The 14,404-nt window shown below is 43.3% G+C and overlaps 1 protein-coding gene across 2 annotated transcripts in view; it reads left to right on the top strand.

Moving 5' to 3' along the window:
* Positions 1 to 264: 264 nt before the first annotated feature.
* LOC137635871 (protein phosphatase 1 regulatory subunit 21-like) overlaps positions 265 to 14,404 on the top strand; it is a 69,985-nt gene continuing 55,845 nt past the window's right edge. Inside the window, exon 1 of one of the 2 annotated variants that reach the window (XM_068368305.1) lies at positions 265 to 423. In XM_068368305.1, coding sequence (XP_068224406.1) covers positions 367 to 423 — 57 coding nt within the window. In that variant the 5' untranslated portion in view covers positions 265 to 366. The remainder of the gene's footprint in view (positions 424 to 14,404) is intronic. The other variant, XM_068368304.1, reaches the window with a different exon arrangement.

Genomic DNA, 14,404 nt, shown 5'->3' with positions numbered 1-14,404 from the left:
TTCTCTATTCTATATGAATATTAAACATTTAATTATCTTAATGGAGAGAGAGAGAGAGAGAGAGAGAGAGAAGAGAGAGAGAGAGAGAGAGAGAGAGAGAGAGAGATGTTGTTATAAGTTTCTTTTTATAAATTATGAAAATACAGTAAAATGGTTCATAATATTTGGAAGATTTACTAAAGGGAAAAGAGAGAGAGAGAGAGAGAGAGAGAGAGAGAGAGAGAGAGAGAGAGAGAGAGAGAGAGAGAGAGAGAGAGAGAGACATGGTGTCGTACTATAATGTTTTTCTCCTACAGTAGGAGGAACCCCCAAAAAACACTACATTAATCTACTACGAACTGTCAAAATTGAGAAATCTACAGGAAGATGGACTCCCCCGATATACAGGCGAAGTATCATAAACTGGCTACAGAATACACGAAGGTAAAGGGCTGGAAAACTGTATTCCTGTATTCTGTAACTGTGAGATAATTGACTGTGTAAAGTCTTGTGTGAGCAATTAATTCACTTAATTATAGTTTAAGTAATTTATTACTTATCACTTTTCCCTTTTCATTTATTTAATATTGATTTATTGTCGTGATTTTTAAGTATATAAAGTTTACAATTAATAATTATATATGAAATATATCAATTCTTTTGTTAGATATTTTTCCAAGTTAGGTTAGGTAGGTTAGACTGGGTAGGCTAAATTATAAATATATTTAAAAATATATTTCATTATGTAAAAATGGATAATGAAGATATTTCTGTATATTCGTTTCAGTATTGATTACAATTTTGGGTATGAAACTATCTATTTTTTCATGTAATTTATAGCCTAAACTATCGCAGTCTACCTCATTGACGAATCTCTACCTCACGCTACCCGTTGCCTACCCCAAACTAGAGTAACGTAACTTCAAAACAAGATTTGGGTTGTATGTATGATAGCGGCCACCTGTATGTATTATTATGTCTTAGAATGCGGCTGTGTAAGGGTGGTCGCAGGGGGGGCGTTAACCCCTATTAGGTAAGTAGGTAAGGACACGGCTTCTAGGTTAGGTTGGGGGGAAAGTTTATGTTAGTTGATGTCCACTTTTAATGAACGCTTGAGGAACTGGCCGCTGATATACAAAGGCTCCCAAGATTTAAATGCATTTATTCATTTTACGACCTCTGTGAACATACTATCATGTTTAATCCAAATCCCTGTGGATAAGTTAGGCTTTTAATAATAATTTATTTAGTATCGAGTCTGTTAATCGGTTGAAATTAGACGTCAGGTTGAATTCTGATGTTAAAGTACACTGCGGTTCTACAGCAAGAGCCTAACTTGATGTAGTCTAGCGTGATTTAAACTTATATGTATGAACCCGTTTTGAAGCCTTTGTATATTAGCGGCCAGTTCCTCTCGCACTGATTAAAAATGGACATTAACTAACTTATACTTTCCCCCCCCTAACCTAACCTACAAGCCGTTTCCTTACCTGCTCACCTATCGAGGGAGGGGGGCTAACACTCCCTTGCGACCCCCCTTACACTCTCGTATTTTAAGTTAGCCATTATAATATACAGGTGGCCACTATCATACATACACCCCCCCCATTTTCATATTCACAGTTTGGACTATAGTTGATGGAATAGTGTTAAAGCAGATGATAGTGTAATACTCTGTTTTAGTTTGCCTTCCTATTCTTAAAGGCATACCATATTTTACTTAATAGAATTATAATGGTCTGGTAACTAATATAGACATTAAGTCCCCTATAGATATTTCTGTGATTAAATATTGTCATAAGAAATTAATTAACTTGAATTTTGCATTCTGTTTTTCACATATTCAAAACTTTTTTTTTATTTATTCTACGCTAAGTTTTCTAATTGAAATCTATTTTGTATGGGACTTAATTATAAATTAACCCATTTTAGTGGGTCATTGGAATAGAATTTGCAATATTGTTCAAATGATTTTTCTGTAACATTACAGCAGTATATGTTCTAAGACTATCCGTTACTCCATAACTTTAGACAAGAGTTAAACTCATCTTAAGTCGCAGAATCTTTGCCGGTGAGGATATAGAGATGGGAAAATGTAACTATGATTGGTTTGTACCAACAATAATAATAAAAAATACATAAATGACTAAAATATAAGCTTAAGGCTAAAATATCTGCTAAGAAATTTAACCTTCGGTCTAGGTTCAATGAAGATCAAAAATACATAAATGACTTAAGAAAATATAAGCTTAAGGCTAAAATATCTGCTAAGAAAATATCCTTCGGTCTAGGTTAGCCTAACCTGAGGTAATCTACCCGAGACCCCAAGACTCTAGGGTCTTTATGTTAGATAATTTCAAAAAGGAAATGTATTACAATAACAATACAGGTTTGAAATACTTAAGACAAGTTGAACAGCATAAAAATCTTTCTAGTGTATATATTTGGTGCTAAATGAATAAAAATACACAATAAGGATGTAATATACTGTACTGGTATGGAATCTCATTCTATGTATGAAATGTCTCTTATTTTACAATACTCAATATCTTGTAATGAAATTTTAAATAAAATTCTAAATAAAATTTAATTAAAATAGCAGAGTTAATAGGTACCGCATTGTTAAATCATCACATGCAATGGCCATGTGACTTTGATGGCCACATTTTATTTTGCAGTATTTATAAATCAACACAATTGTATATAATACCTGATACCATTTTCCCGACCTTTCGTGAAATTGTAAATCCTCAATTATCATGTGGAGAGATTAATCTACTAATTTCACAAAGTGGGAAAGTAATATTTTTTCTATTACATAAAGGCAAACTACCCAAGGGAGTTAGTTTTTTTTTTTTTAATCCTGCATTGATGCAAATTTTCTAATGGCTTTGATAATACTTTGTGCGAATTTCCATAATAGAATTGAAAAAATCAGTGCAAAAATCATTCTAGAATCTCTTATCACTGCCACTCTCAAGACCCACACAAGTATGTGGTTGGTTTTCTCAATCTACAGTACTTTCACTTGTGATATAACAGAGTTATGAGTGAGAAGCCTATCTTTGGGGAAATCAAGAGGGAGGCAGAAAATTAGATGATGAGATTAGATGAAGGATGATATGGAGAGAAGAGGTTTGGTGGAGGAGGATGACTTTGATAGAAGGCATTGGAGAGGACACATTAGGAAACCAATCCTTTGATGTAGGGATAACAGTGGAAAAGAAGAGAGTTGTTTATATTTTTCATCATCCCCTTCATCCTCCTACTTATTTTTTATATCATGACTACACAGAACATTTCATAATAAAAATATATTTGTTCCTACACAAAATACAAAAAACTTCAAGTTCTTTACATAGGAGAAGAAATAAGCGCAAGCTGGCATACGGTTATAAAACTTTTAATGAGTTGTCAACAACCGATACTGTTGTTACCAGTAGTAGCAGGGAGAAGCATCGTCCCTCATTTTTCTCTTTTTCAGGTGTGATTCGGTCTTTCTGTACTTTAGGGTGCACGACATGCGAGTTTAATTTGCCCAAGCAAGGCGGGCCTCTTTTGCGGAACATTCAAGTCGCGGAAGGACATGAACCCAGACTGATTTTGCCCTTCGTGCAGAGAATATTCCTGCATGGAGGCTTCCTCTTGCCCAGAGTGTAGGGTGTGGTCATCCTCCCAGTGGGAATGGTATGGCAGGAGGAGGAAGTAGTAGTCTAAAAGTAATTCCTTGCCTCCGAGGTCTTCCTCAAAGTCTACGAAGTCCCGACTTCTTTCTCTTTCCCCTGGCACTCTACTCTCTGACTCTGTTTGATCAGTCTCCTCCAGGGAATGGTCAAATAAGAATGATGGCCGTTTGACTCTCGGTCAACCTTCGGATCAGGTCGCTCCTTCCTTCTCCCTTAGTGAGTTGGAACAGGCCTCCTATCCGGGGGAGGAAATTCTATCGCAAGACGCTCTAGTGTGGCAGAGACTCTCGCAAACGTGACAGGCTGTCTTTACCTGGGAGTCAACCTCCCAGGCTATTCAGAAGCGCCAATGGGACTTGTCGCTAGCTCACTTTAGCTCTTCGGAGATCGTAGGTGATTCTCTCGATCACCCTGCATTCCAGTGCACACATAATCTCACCGCTGGAGTCTCACTAGACTCTTGTTTTCTCCAACCTGTGCAGTTATCTGTGGTAGCTCACCAGGCATGCTCTGCCGGGCAGGTTGCCCTGAGCAGCGCAACACATACTCATGCTCGCTCACTCAGAGCTGAGCATGATCTACCTCGCCAGGTAGGTCACAAGACACAGCCGCACGCAGCTTTGGCGAGCCGCAATCCATTGCACGATCGCTTATAGGTAGGTGCACACCCTATAGTGACTTGTGATTGTTTGCAATCACCTCTCTCTACACTAGGGAGGGGGTGCGGGCAAACCAGTTTCGCATGCCTCTAGCATATCCCCAGCAGGCTCGCGCTCCATTTCAGAAGCAGTCCTTCCATGGGCCAGCTGAGTCGGGGTTATCCTTAAAAGAGTAGCCGCCATATCCCTACTTCTCGCAATACACTGACAGACCCGATTATGACTTCCTGCGAAGGTAGCTGTATCTCGCAGTGATCTTCAGGTTCACTCTGACCCGAGGTTATGACAGAAGCACGATGAGCAACTCCTCGCAGGGAGCAGTTCTCGCATTGGCCACTGTGGCTGCTCCCAGTGCTGATACCCACACTAGCCTAGTGCCTTTCATGGCAGTTTTACTCGCGGCTTCCACTCCTGCAGTGGAAAGTCATGCTTCTAGGTGGCTATGTCATCAAGAAGCATAAGGAATCAAGGCCAAACCATCTGGTATTATTCTTTGTGGGAGAAATTGGGCATCATAGATCGACAGTGCTACATAAACCTCCTGGAATTGAAAGCAGCTTACCTTGCTTTTCATCATTTCTAGCAGCTCTTTTCAGGTCACTCGGCAGTATTGATGAGTAACAACACGACTTTAGTGGCATAGCTAAACAAGCAAGGAGTTACTGTTTCACGGCAACTTTGGCAACTAGCCGTCAAAATCCTGCAATGGACAGAGGAGACTGGGATCTCCCTGTCAGCCCAGTTCATACCCTACAAAATGAATATCTAGGCCTACAACCTCAGCAGGAAGACTCAGATAGTTGATTCTGAGTGGTCTTTAGAGGCCTTTGCTTTTCTTCATCTTCCTATCTCTTGGGGCATAGCATCTGGAGACCCTGTCTGCTAGAACTCCTTCAACTACAGCTAAGCCCCATTTATGCTCGTAGCCAGGATACATATCTACCTGTATATATTCCCTATTGCATCCCCAATCTTTTTACAGGGGGGGAGTTAGGACATCAGCTCTCGGTGTGTATAGTCACAAACCTCTTGTTTATACATAGCCTAGGACAACACAGTTACGTTCTTCTGCTTGTTTCCCTTTCGCGTGGGCCATCAACCTACTGTTTATACAAGGTGTCATGATGCTCATCCTACACATTGTTATGCAGCGATCCCAGGTTAAAAAGTTTCATCCAGTTACAGGGACTTTCTTTAACCAAAGAGTGAGTCTCCTATGTAAAGAATATAAGGCTTGTATTTTGTGTTGAAGCAAATAACTAATCTGGATGTAATTTGTATTTTCCTAACAATACAAACCTGTGGTTCTTTACACATACTTTCCCTGCCATCACCTAACCCCCAAGGGAAAGTCCCTTCTGCAATCAAAGAGAAGGTATGAGTGATACCCTTTTGGGTATGAAACTATCTATTTTTTTATGTAATTTATAGCCTAAGCTATCGCAGTCTACCTCGTCGACAAATCTCTACGTCACGCTATGCGTAGCTTACCCCATACTAGAGTAACGTAACGCCAAAACAAGTTTTGGGTTGTATGTATGATAGCGGCCACCTGTATGTATTATTATGTCTTAGAATGCGGCTGTGTAAGGGTGGTCGCAGGGGGGGCGTTAACCCCTATTAGGTAAGTAGGTAAGGACACGGCTTGTTAGGTTAGGTTAGGGGGGAAAGTTTATGTTAGTTGATGTCCACTTTTAATGAACGCTTGAGGAACTGGCCGCTGATATACAAAGGTTCCCAAGATTTAAATGCATTTATTCGTTTTACGACCTCTGTGAACATACTATCATGCTTAATCCAAATCCCTGTGGATAAGTTAGGCTTTTAATAATAATTTATTTAGTATCGAGTCTGTTAATCGGTTGAAATTAGACATCAGGTTGAATTCTGATGTTAAAGTACACTGCGTTTCTACAGCAAGAGCCTAATTTGATGTAGTCTAGCGTGATTTAAACTTATATGTATGAATCCGTTTTGAAGCCTTTGTATATTAGCGGCCAGTTCCTCTCGCACTGATTAAAAATGGACATTAACTAACTTATACTTTCCCCCCCCTAACCTAACCTACAAGCCGTTTCCTTACCTGCTCACCTATTGAGGGAGGGGGGCTAACGCTCCCCTGCGACCCCCCTTACACTCTCGTATTTTAAGTTAGCCATTATAATATACAGGTGGCCACTATCATACATACACCCCCCCCCCATTTTCATATTCACGGTTTGGACTATAGTTGATGGAATAGTGTTAAAGCAGATGATAGTGTAATACTCTGTTTTAGTTTGCCTTCCTATTCATAAAGGCATACCATATTTTACTTAATAGAATTACAATGGTCTGGTAACTAATATAGACATTAAGTCCCCTATAGATATTTCTGTGATTAAATATTGTCATAAGAAATTAATTAACTTGAATTTTGCATTCTGTTTTTCACATATTCAAAACTTTTTTTTATTTATTCTACGCTAAGTTTTCTAATTGAAATCGTTATTTGTATGGGACTTAATTGTAAATTTAGTCCATTTTAGTGGGTCATTTGGAATAGAATTTGCAATATTGTTCAAATGATTTTTCTGTAACATTACAGCAGTACAGTATATGTTCTAAGACTATCCGTTACTCCTAATTTCAGACAGGAGTTAAACTCATTGAGGATATAGAGATAGGGAAATGTAACTATGATTGGTGTGTACCAACAATAATAATAAAAAATACATAAATGACTAAAATATAAGCTTAAGGCTAAAATATCAGCTGAGAAATTTAACCTTCGGTCTAGGTTCAATGAAGATCAAAAATACATAAATGACTTAAGAAAATATAAGCTTAAGGCTAACATATCTGCTAAGAAATTTAATCTTCGGTCTAGTTTAGCCTAACACGAGGTACTCTACCCAAAAGCCCAAGGCTCTAGGTTCTCTATGTTAGATAATTTCAAAAGGAAAATGTATTACAATAACAATAGAGGTTTGAAATACATAAGACAAGATGGACAGTATAAAAATCTTTCTAGTGTATATATTTGGTGGTAAATGAATATAAATATACAATAAGGATGTAATGTACTGGTATGGAATCTCATTCTATATATGAAATGTCTCTTTTTTCAATATTAAACTTACCCGATAATCATGTAGCTGTCAACTCCGTTGCCCGACAGAATTCTATGGAGGGATACGCCAGCTATCACAATACTAGAAGGGGGTGTACTTACCAGCGCCACCTGTGGCCAGGTACTATAGTACTTCTTGTTGACACCTCCTCAATTTTTCCTCTGTCGTGCTTCCGGCAAGACGTTTTGGGATACGCTTATGATCTTCGAGTATTTTCACGGCTTTTGGTGAAGTATTCTCTCAGATTTCGGCTGTCGCTTTACTGGAAAACTTCTATATTAGCTTAGATAGCTATTATTTAGTCCTGATTTAACGGTTAACGATCTTTTGCTTGATTTTGAAACCCCACTTGGCTAACTCTTTTGATTCAAGATGTCTGACATTTCACAAGCCCCCACCCATAGACGATGTAGGTCTTGTAATAGGCGTATTCCGAAGGCCTCGGTAGATCCTCACACCGCTTGTTCTGACTGTAGGGAAAGGCCCTGTCAGTTAGAAGATCGATGTGAGGAATGCGCCGGACTTTCGGAACTTGATTTTGTCCGTCTTCTTAAGTACTCAACCAAGTTAGAGAGAGAGAGAGTTAGGAGGAGTTCTTCTCACTCTTCACTTTTTTCCTCACCTCATGATCCCCTACCTTTTCCTACCCCTGTAGTGGCTACCCCCGAACCTACTATTTGCCCTCAGCCTGATATGTCTGTTGTTTTGCGTGCCATTCAGGCCTTAGGCGATAAAGTAGAGTCAGTGGTAAGTGATCATAAGTCTCTTATGGCCGAAGTCAAGGAACTTAAGGTCAAGAGTGCAGTGGGTGGAATTAGTGCCAGTGCTGTGACGAGTGCTAGTGTCAGTGCAGTGCCAAGTGCTAGTGTCAGTGTCAGTGTGGTGCGTGAGGATACTTCTGTGCGTGCCAGTCGTCCTCCCAGTCCGGGACCTCTTGCAAGCTCCCAAGCCCAGGGGAGAAGCAATGTCGAAGGGCAAAAGGGTTCGGCAGGCCTTGATCGGCGCACAGAAGTATCCTCGGTGGTTGCGGGCGTGTCTTCCAGAGACCGTCACTCCCACCTGCAGACGATTGAGCCCGTCTTTTACTCGTCTGCTGAGCATTTGTCAGGGAAGAAACGCTGGACTCAGGTCTCGAGACCACTCAAACGCAGAGTCCAGACCTCAAGAACTCAACCGGGCTGCAGTCATTGGATCAGCTCTGACTCGCCGCAGTCATCAGTTGAATGCACTCCGCCTAAGAGGAGTAAGGTTCTGCCACAACAGATCTCTGCTGTTAAGGCTTTACCTCAGCAGACCTTAGTGTCTGCCGACCCCAAGTTGACTCTACTGCAGTCCATGCAGTCACAACTTGCGGTCCTGATGCGTGAGTGTCAGGCTGAGCAGGTTACACCTCCTCCTGCGATCGCTCCGCCTGACCGCAGTACTGCCTGCCAGGCGTACGATGTTGAGGCTCCTCAGAATACCTTAGCACGTTCTGAGTTTACTGTTTCCAGTGGTGTGCAGCTCCCTCCGCCTTCCTTAAGGCAACCTCAGCAATGGGAACAGGAAGATCATTCCTTACTTCCTCCGCTTCCACTTGCAGTTCCACCAGTGAGGCAACACTCTCTTGAGGTACAACAACCTCTCCCATCCATGAGTCAGTCTCCTCAGCTCTCGCTGCAGCGAGCTCAACCCTCCTCAAGGCAACCACAACACCTTAGCCTTGCGCCTCAGGAGCCTCAACTCGCGAGACAATTACTGTGTGCTGCGCAGCCACTACCTCATCGCTCTCAGCCCACACCTCAGGAACCTCAACTCGTTCCTCAGGAACTTGCTACTGCGCATCCGCCTTCCGCTCAGCAAGCACAACCCTTGAGTTCAGTCACTCATGCTAGGAGTCAGCCTCCTCCACCCATGCGCCTACCTTCTGCTACTTCTTTTGATCAGCCCTTGCAGTCTGAGCCTCAGGTGTTCCCTCAACAGAGTCTTGAAGAGGAAACCACTAATATTGTTGTTCCAGCTCGTGCTGACTCTGCTGCTCAGCATACCTTTCCGATCTCTTCGCTACACTCTGGTGATGAGGCGTCTGATGATGAGGCGGCACACCTGGATCCCTCATCAGACGTGGATGAATCCAAGTCTTCTCCACCTTCTATTGACTTTCGTAAGGTCTTGGCTCTGTTTAGGGAGGTATACCCAGACCACTTTGTCTCTGCTATTCCCCGCTCTCCGCCATCTGAGTTTTCGCTGGGCATGCAGCCAGCTAAGTCTACCTATACTAAGCTAGTCCTAGCAAGGTCCTCTAAGAGAGCGTTAAGGATCTTAGGGGAGTGGTTGCAGACTAAGCAACACCTTGGAAAGACTTCGTTCATGTTTCCTCCGACTAAGCTCACTTCTAAAGCGGGCGTTTGGTATGCCACAGGAGAGGAACCAGGCTTGGGAGTACCTGCCTCTGCCCAGGCTGACTTCTCAAGTCTGGTAGACTCGCCTCGTAGAACAGCAATGAGGCGCTCTAAGGTTTGCTGGACCTTCTCAGACCTTGATCACTTCCTGAAGGGTGTTTTTAGAGCATTTGAGATGTTCAACTTCCTAGACTGGTGCCTGGGGGCCCTCAGCAAGAAGACCTCCCCTGCGGACAAGGATTCTGCCATGCTATTAATGTCCTGCATGGATAAGGCCATTAGAGATGGATCTGGCGAGCTTGCGTCGATGTTTGTGTCAGGGGTTCTTAAGAAAAGGGAACAGCTATGTACCTTCCTTTCCTCCAGCATTACACCTTGTCAAAGGTCTCAACTCCTTTTCGCTCCGCTCTCGAAGTTCCTCTTCCCCGAAGAGCTGGTTAAGGACTTGTCTGCTGCCCTGATACAAAAGGACACACATGATCTTGTAGCCTCATCGGCTCGTAAGACTAAGGTTGCTACCTCAGTCCCCAGGACTTATCGCACCCCAGTGGCTGATACTCCTGCTACGAGGTTCATACCGCCCTTTCGTGGTAGAGCCCCCAGCCGAGGAAGCTCCCGTCCAGACTCTTCCAGGAGCAAGTCTAGGAAAGGTTCCAAGGCTTCTAAAGGAAAAAACTGACTCTCCGCATCTCCAGACAGCAGTAGGAGCCAGACTCAAGAGCTTCTGGCAAGCCTGGGAAAAGAGAGGTGCAGACGCCCAGTCTGTCAGTTGGCTGAGGGAGGGTTACAGGATTCCATTCTGCCACAAACCCCCTCTGACCACATCTCCCATCAACCTCTCTCCCAACTACAAAGAAGAGGACAAGAGGCTAGCGTTGCACCAGGAGGTGTCGCTACTTGTGCAGAAGAAGGCAGTGGTTATAGTCCGGGACCATCAATCCCCGGGCTTCTACAACCGTCTCTTTTTGGTGGCCAAGAAGACAGGAGGTTGGAGACCGGTGCTGGACGTCAGCGCGCTCAATGCGTATGTCACCAAGCAGACGTTCACGATGGAGACGACGAAGTCGGTCCTAGCAGCGGTCAGGCAGGAGGACTGGATGGTCTCGTTGGACTTGAAAGATGCCTACTTTCACGTTCCTATTCATCCAGACTCCCAACCTTTCCTGAGATTCGTTTTTGGAAAGGTTGTCTACCAATTCCAAGCCCTGTGTTTTGGCCTAAGCACAGCTCCTATGGTGTTCACGCATCTGATGAGGAATATAGCAAAATTCCTCCACTTATCGGACATCAGAGCCTCCCTCTACTTAGACGACTGGCTGTTGAGAGCCTCCACGAGTCGTCGCTGTCTGGAGAGTCTCAACTGGACTTTGGACTTAATCAGAGAACTGGGTCTGTTAGTCAACATAGAAAAGTCTCAGCTCATTCCCTCCCAATCCATTGTGTACCTGGGAATGGAGATTCGGAGTCAGGATTTTCGGGCTTTTCCATCGGCCCCAAGGATAAGCCAAGCCCTAGATTGCATCATGAGCATGCTGAAGAGGAGCAGTTGCTCGGTGAGACAGTGGATGAGTCTCACAGGGACCCTTTCATCACTGGCCCTGTTCGTCGAGCTAGGGAGACTCCACCTCCGCCCTCTTCAATTCCATCTTGCAGCTCATTGGGACAAGGGTTTGACTCTCGAAGCAGTCTCTATCCCAGTCACCAAAGAGATGAAGACCACTCTCTTGTGGTGGAAGACCAATCTCCTTCTCAGGGAGGGCCTATCGTTGGCTATTCAGACCCCCAATCTTCATCTCTTCTCAGATGCATCGGACTCGGGCTGGGGTGCGACCTTGAACGGACGGGAATGCTCGGGAACGTGGAACGAGGAACAGGGAACGCTCCACATCAACTGCAAGGAGCTACTAGCAGTTCATTTAGCCCTGCTGAACTTCAAGTCCCTCCTGCTAGGCAAGGTGGTGGAGGTGAACTCAGACAACACCACAGCCTTGGCTTACATCTCCAAGCAAGGAGGGACCCATTCGAGGAGCCTATACGAGATCGCAAGGGACCTCCTCATTTGGTCAAGAAGTCAAAACCTCACTTTGGTCACGAGGTTCATTCAGGGCAACATGAACGTCTCAGCAGATCGCCTAAGCAGAAGGAATCAGGTCATTCCCACGGAATGGACCCTCCACAAGAGTGTGTGCAACAGACTTTGGACCTTGTGGGGTCAACCTACCATAGATCTGTTTGCCACCTCCATGACCAAGAGACTTCCGCTGTACTGTTCCCCAGTTCCAGACCCTGCAGCAGTTCATGTGGATGCTTTTCTACTGAACTGGTCCCATCTCGACCTTTACGCATTCCCACCGTTCAAGATAATAAACAAAGTCCTGCAGAAATTCATCTCGCACGAAGGGACACGGCTGACGCTGGTTGCTCCCCTTTGGCCTGCAAGAGAATGGTTCACAGAGGTACTTCAATGGCTAGTCGACATCCCCAGGACTCTACCTCTAAGAGTGGACCTTCTACGTCAACCTCACGTAGACAGGTTGCACCCAAACCTCCACGCTCTTCGGCTGACTGCCTTCAGACTGTCGAAAGATTCGCTAGAGCTAGAGGCTTTTCGAAGGAGGCAGCCAGTGCGATTGCCAGAGCAAGAAGGGTTTCCACTCGTAGAGTCTACCAATCTAAGTGGGAAGTCTTCCGGAGCTGGTGTAGAGCCAATTCAGTATCCTCTACCAATACCTCTGTGACCCAAATAGCTGACTTCCTATTACATCTTAGGAATGAGAGATCCCTTTCAGCCCCTACGATTAAAGGGTACAGGAGTATGTTGGCTTCAGTTCTCCGCCACAGAGGTTTGGACCTTTCTTCCAACAAGGACCTTCAAGACATCCTTAAGTCTTTTGAGACTTCTAAAGAGCGTCGTCTATCCACTCCAGGCGGGAACCTAGACGTAGTCTTAAGGTTCCTTATGTCACCTAGGTTCGAACCTCTCCAGTCAGGTTCCTTCAAGGACCTTACCCTCAAGACTCTTTTTCTCGTCTGCCTTGCAACAGCTAAGAGAGTCAGTGAGGTTCATGCCTTCAGCAAGAACATTGGTTTCACGACCGAATCTGCAACATGTTCTTTTCAGCTCGGATTCCTAGCAAAGAACGAACTTCCTTCACGTCCTTGGCCTAGATCGTTTGAAATACCTAGCCTCTCCAACATGGTAGGTAACGAACTAGAGAGAGTTCTTTGCCCTGTCAGAGCTCTCAAGTATTATCTTAATAGGTCTAAACCTATTCGAGGACAGTCAGAAGCCTTATGGTGTGCTATCAAGAAACCTTCGAGGCCCATGTCCAAGAACGGGGTTTCGTATTATATAAGGCTTCTGATTAGAGAAGCCCATTCTCACTTAAAGGAGGAAGACCTTGCATTGCTGAAGGTAAGGACCCACGAAGTAAGAGCCGTAGCTACTTCGATGGCCTTTAATAAAAACCGTTCTCTGCAGAGCATAATGGATGCAACCTATTGGAGGAGCAAGTCAGTGTTTGCATCATTTTATCTTAAAGATGTCCAGTCTCTTTACGAGAACTGCTACACCCTGGGACCATTCGTAGCAGCGAGTGCAGTAGTAGGTGAGGGCTCAGCCACTACATTCCCTTAATCCCATAACCTTTTTTAACCTTTCTCTTGAATGCTTTTATTGTTGTTTTTATGGTTGTTACGGTAGGCTAAGAAGCCTTCCGCATCCTTTTGATTTGGCGGGTGGTCAATTCATTCTTGAGAAGCGCCTGGGTTAGAGGTTGTGTAGAGGTCCTTTAGTAGGGGTTGCAGCCCTATATACTTTAGCACCTTTGAGTTGATTCAGCCTCCAAGAGGAACGCTGCGCTCAGTAAGGAAGACGAACTTAAAAAAGAGGCAGAGTAACGGTTCAATTCGATTTCCTTACCAGGTACTTATTATTTCATTGTTATTTGAGATAACTGTTATATGAAATATGGGATACTTAGCTATCCTTTAATCTTGTACACTGGTTTTCACCCACCCCCCTGGGTGTGAATCAGCTACATGATTATCGGGTAAGTTTAATATTGAAAAATGTTATTTTCATTAGTAAAATAAATTTTTGAATATACTTACCCGATAATCATGATTTAATTGACCCTCCCTTCCTCCCCATAGAGAACCAGTGGACCGAGGAAAAATTGAGGAGGTGTCAACAAGAAGTACTATAGTACCTGGCCACAGGTGGCGCTGGTAAGTACACCCCCTTCTAGTATTGTGATAGCTGGCGTATCCCTCCATAGAATTCTGTCGGGCAACGGAGTTGACAGCTACATGATTATCGGGTAAGTATATTCAAAAATTTATTTTACTAATAAAAATAACATATTTTACAATACTCAATATCTTGTAATGAAATTTTAAATAAAATTCTAAATAAAATTTAATTAAAATAGCAGAGTTAAGAGGTACCGCATTGTTAAATCATCACATGCAATGGCCATGTGACTTTGATGGCCACATTTTATTTTGCAGTATTTATAAATCAACACAATTGTATATAATACCTGATACCATTTTCTCGACCTTTCGTGAAATTGTAAATCCTC

The sequence above is a fragment of the Palaemon carinicauda genome, unplaced genomic scaffold, assembly GCF_036898095.1.
Source record: "Palaemon carinicauda isolate YSFRI2023 unplaced genomic scaffold, ASM3689809v2 scaffold187, whole genome shotgun sequence".
NCBI lineage: Eukaryota > Metazoa > Arthropoda > Malacostraca > Decapoda > Palaemonidae > Palaemon > Palaemon carinicauda.
The sequence above is the reverse complement of the archived record's forward strand: the minus strand, read 5'-3'. Positions and strand labels throughout refer to the sequence as shown.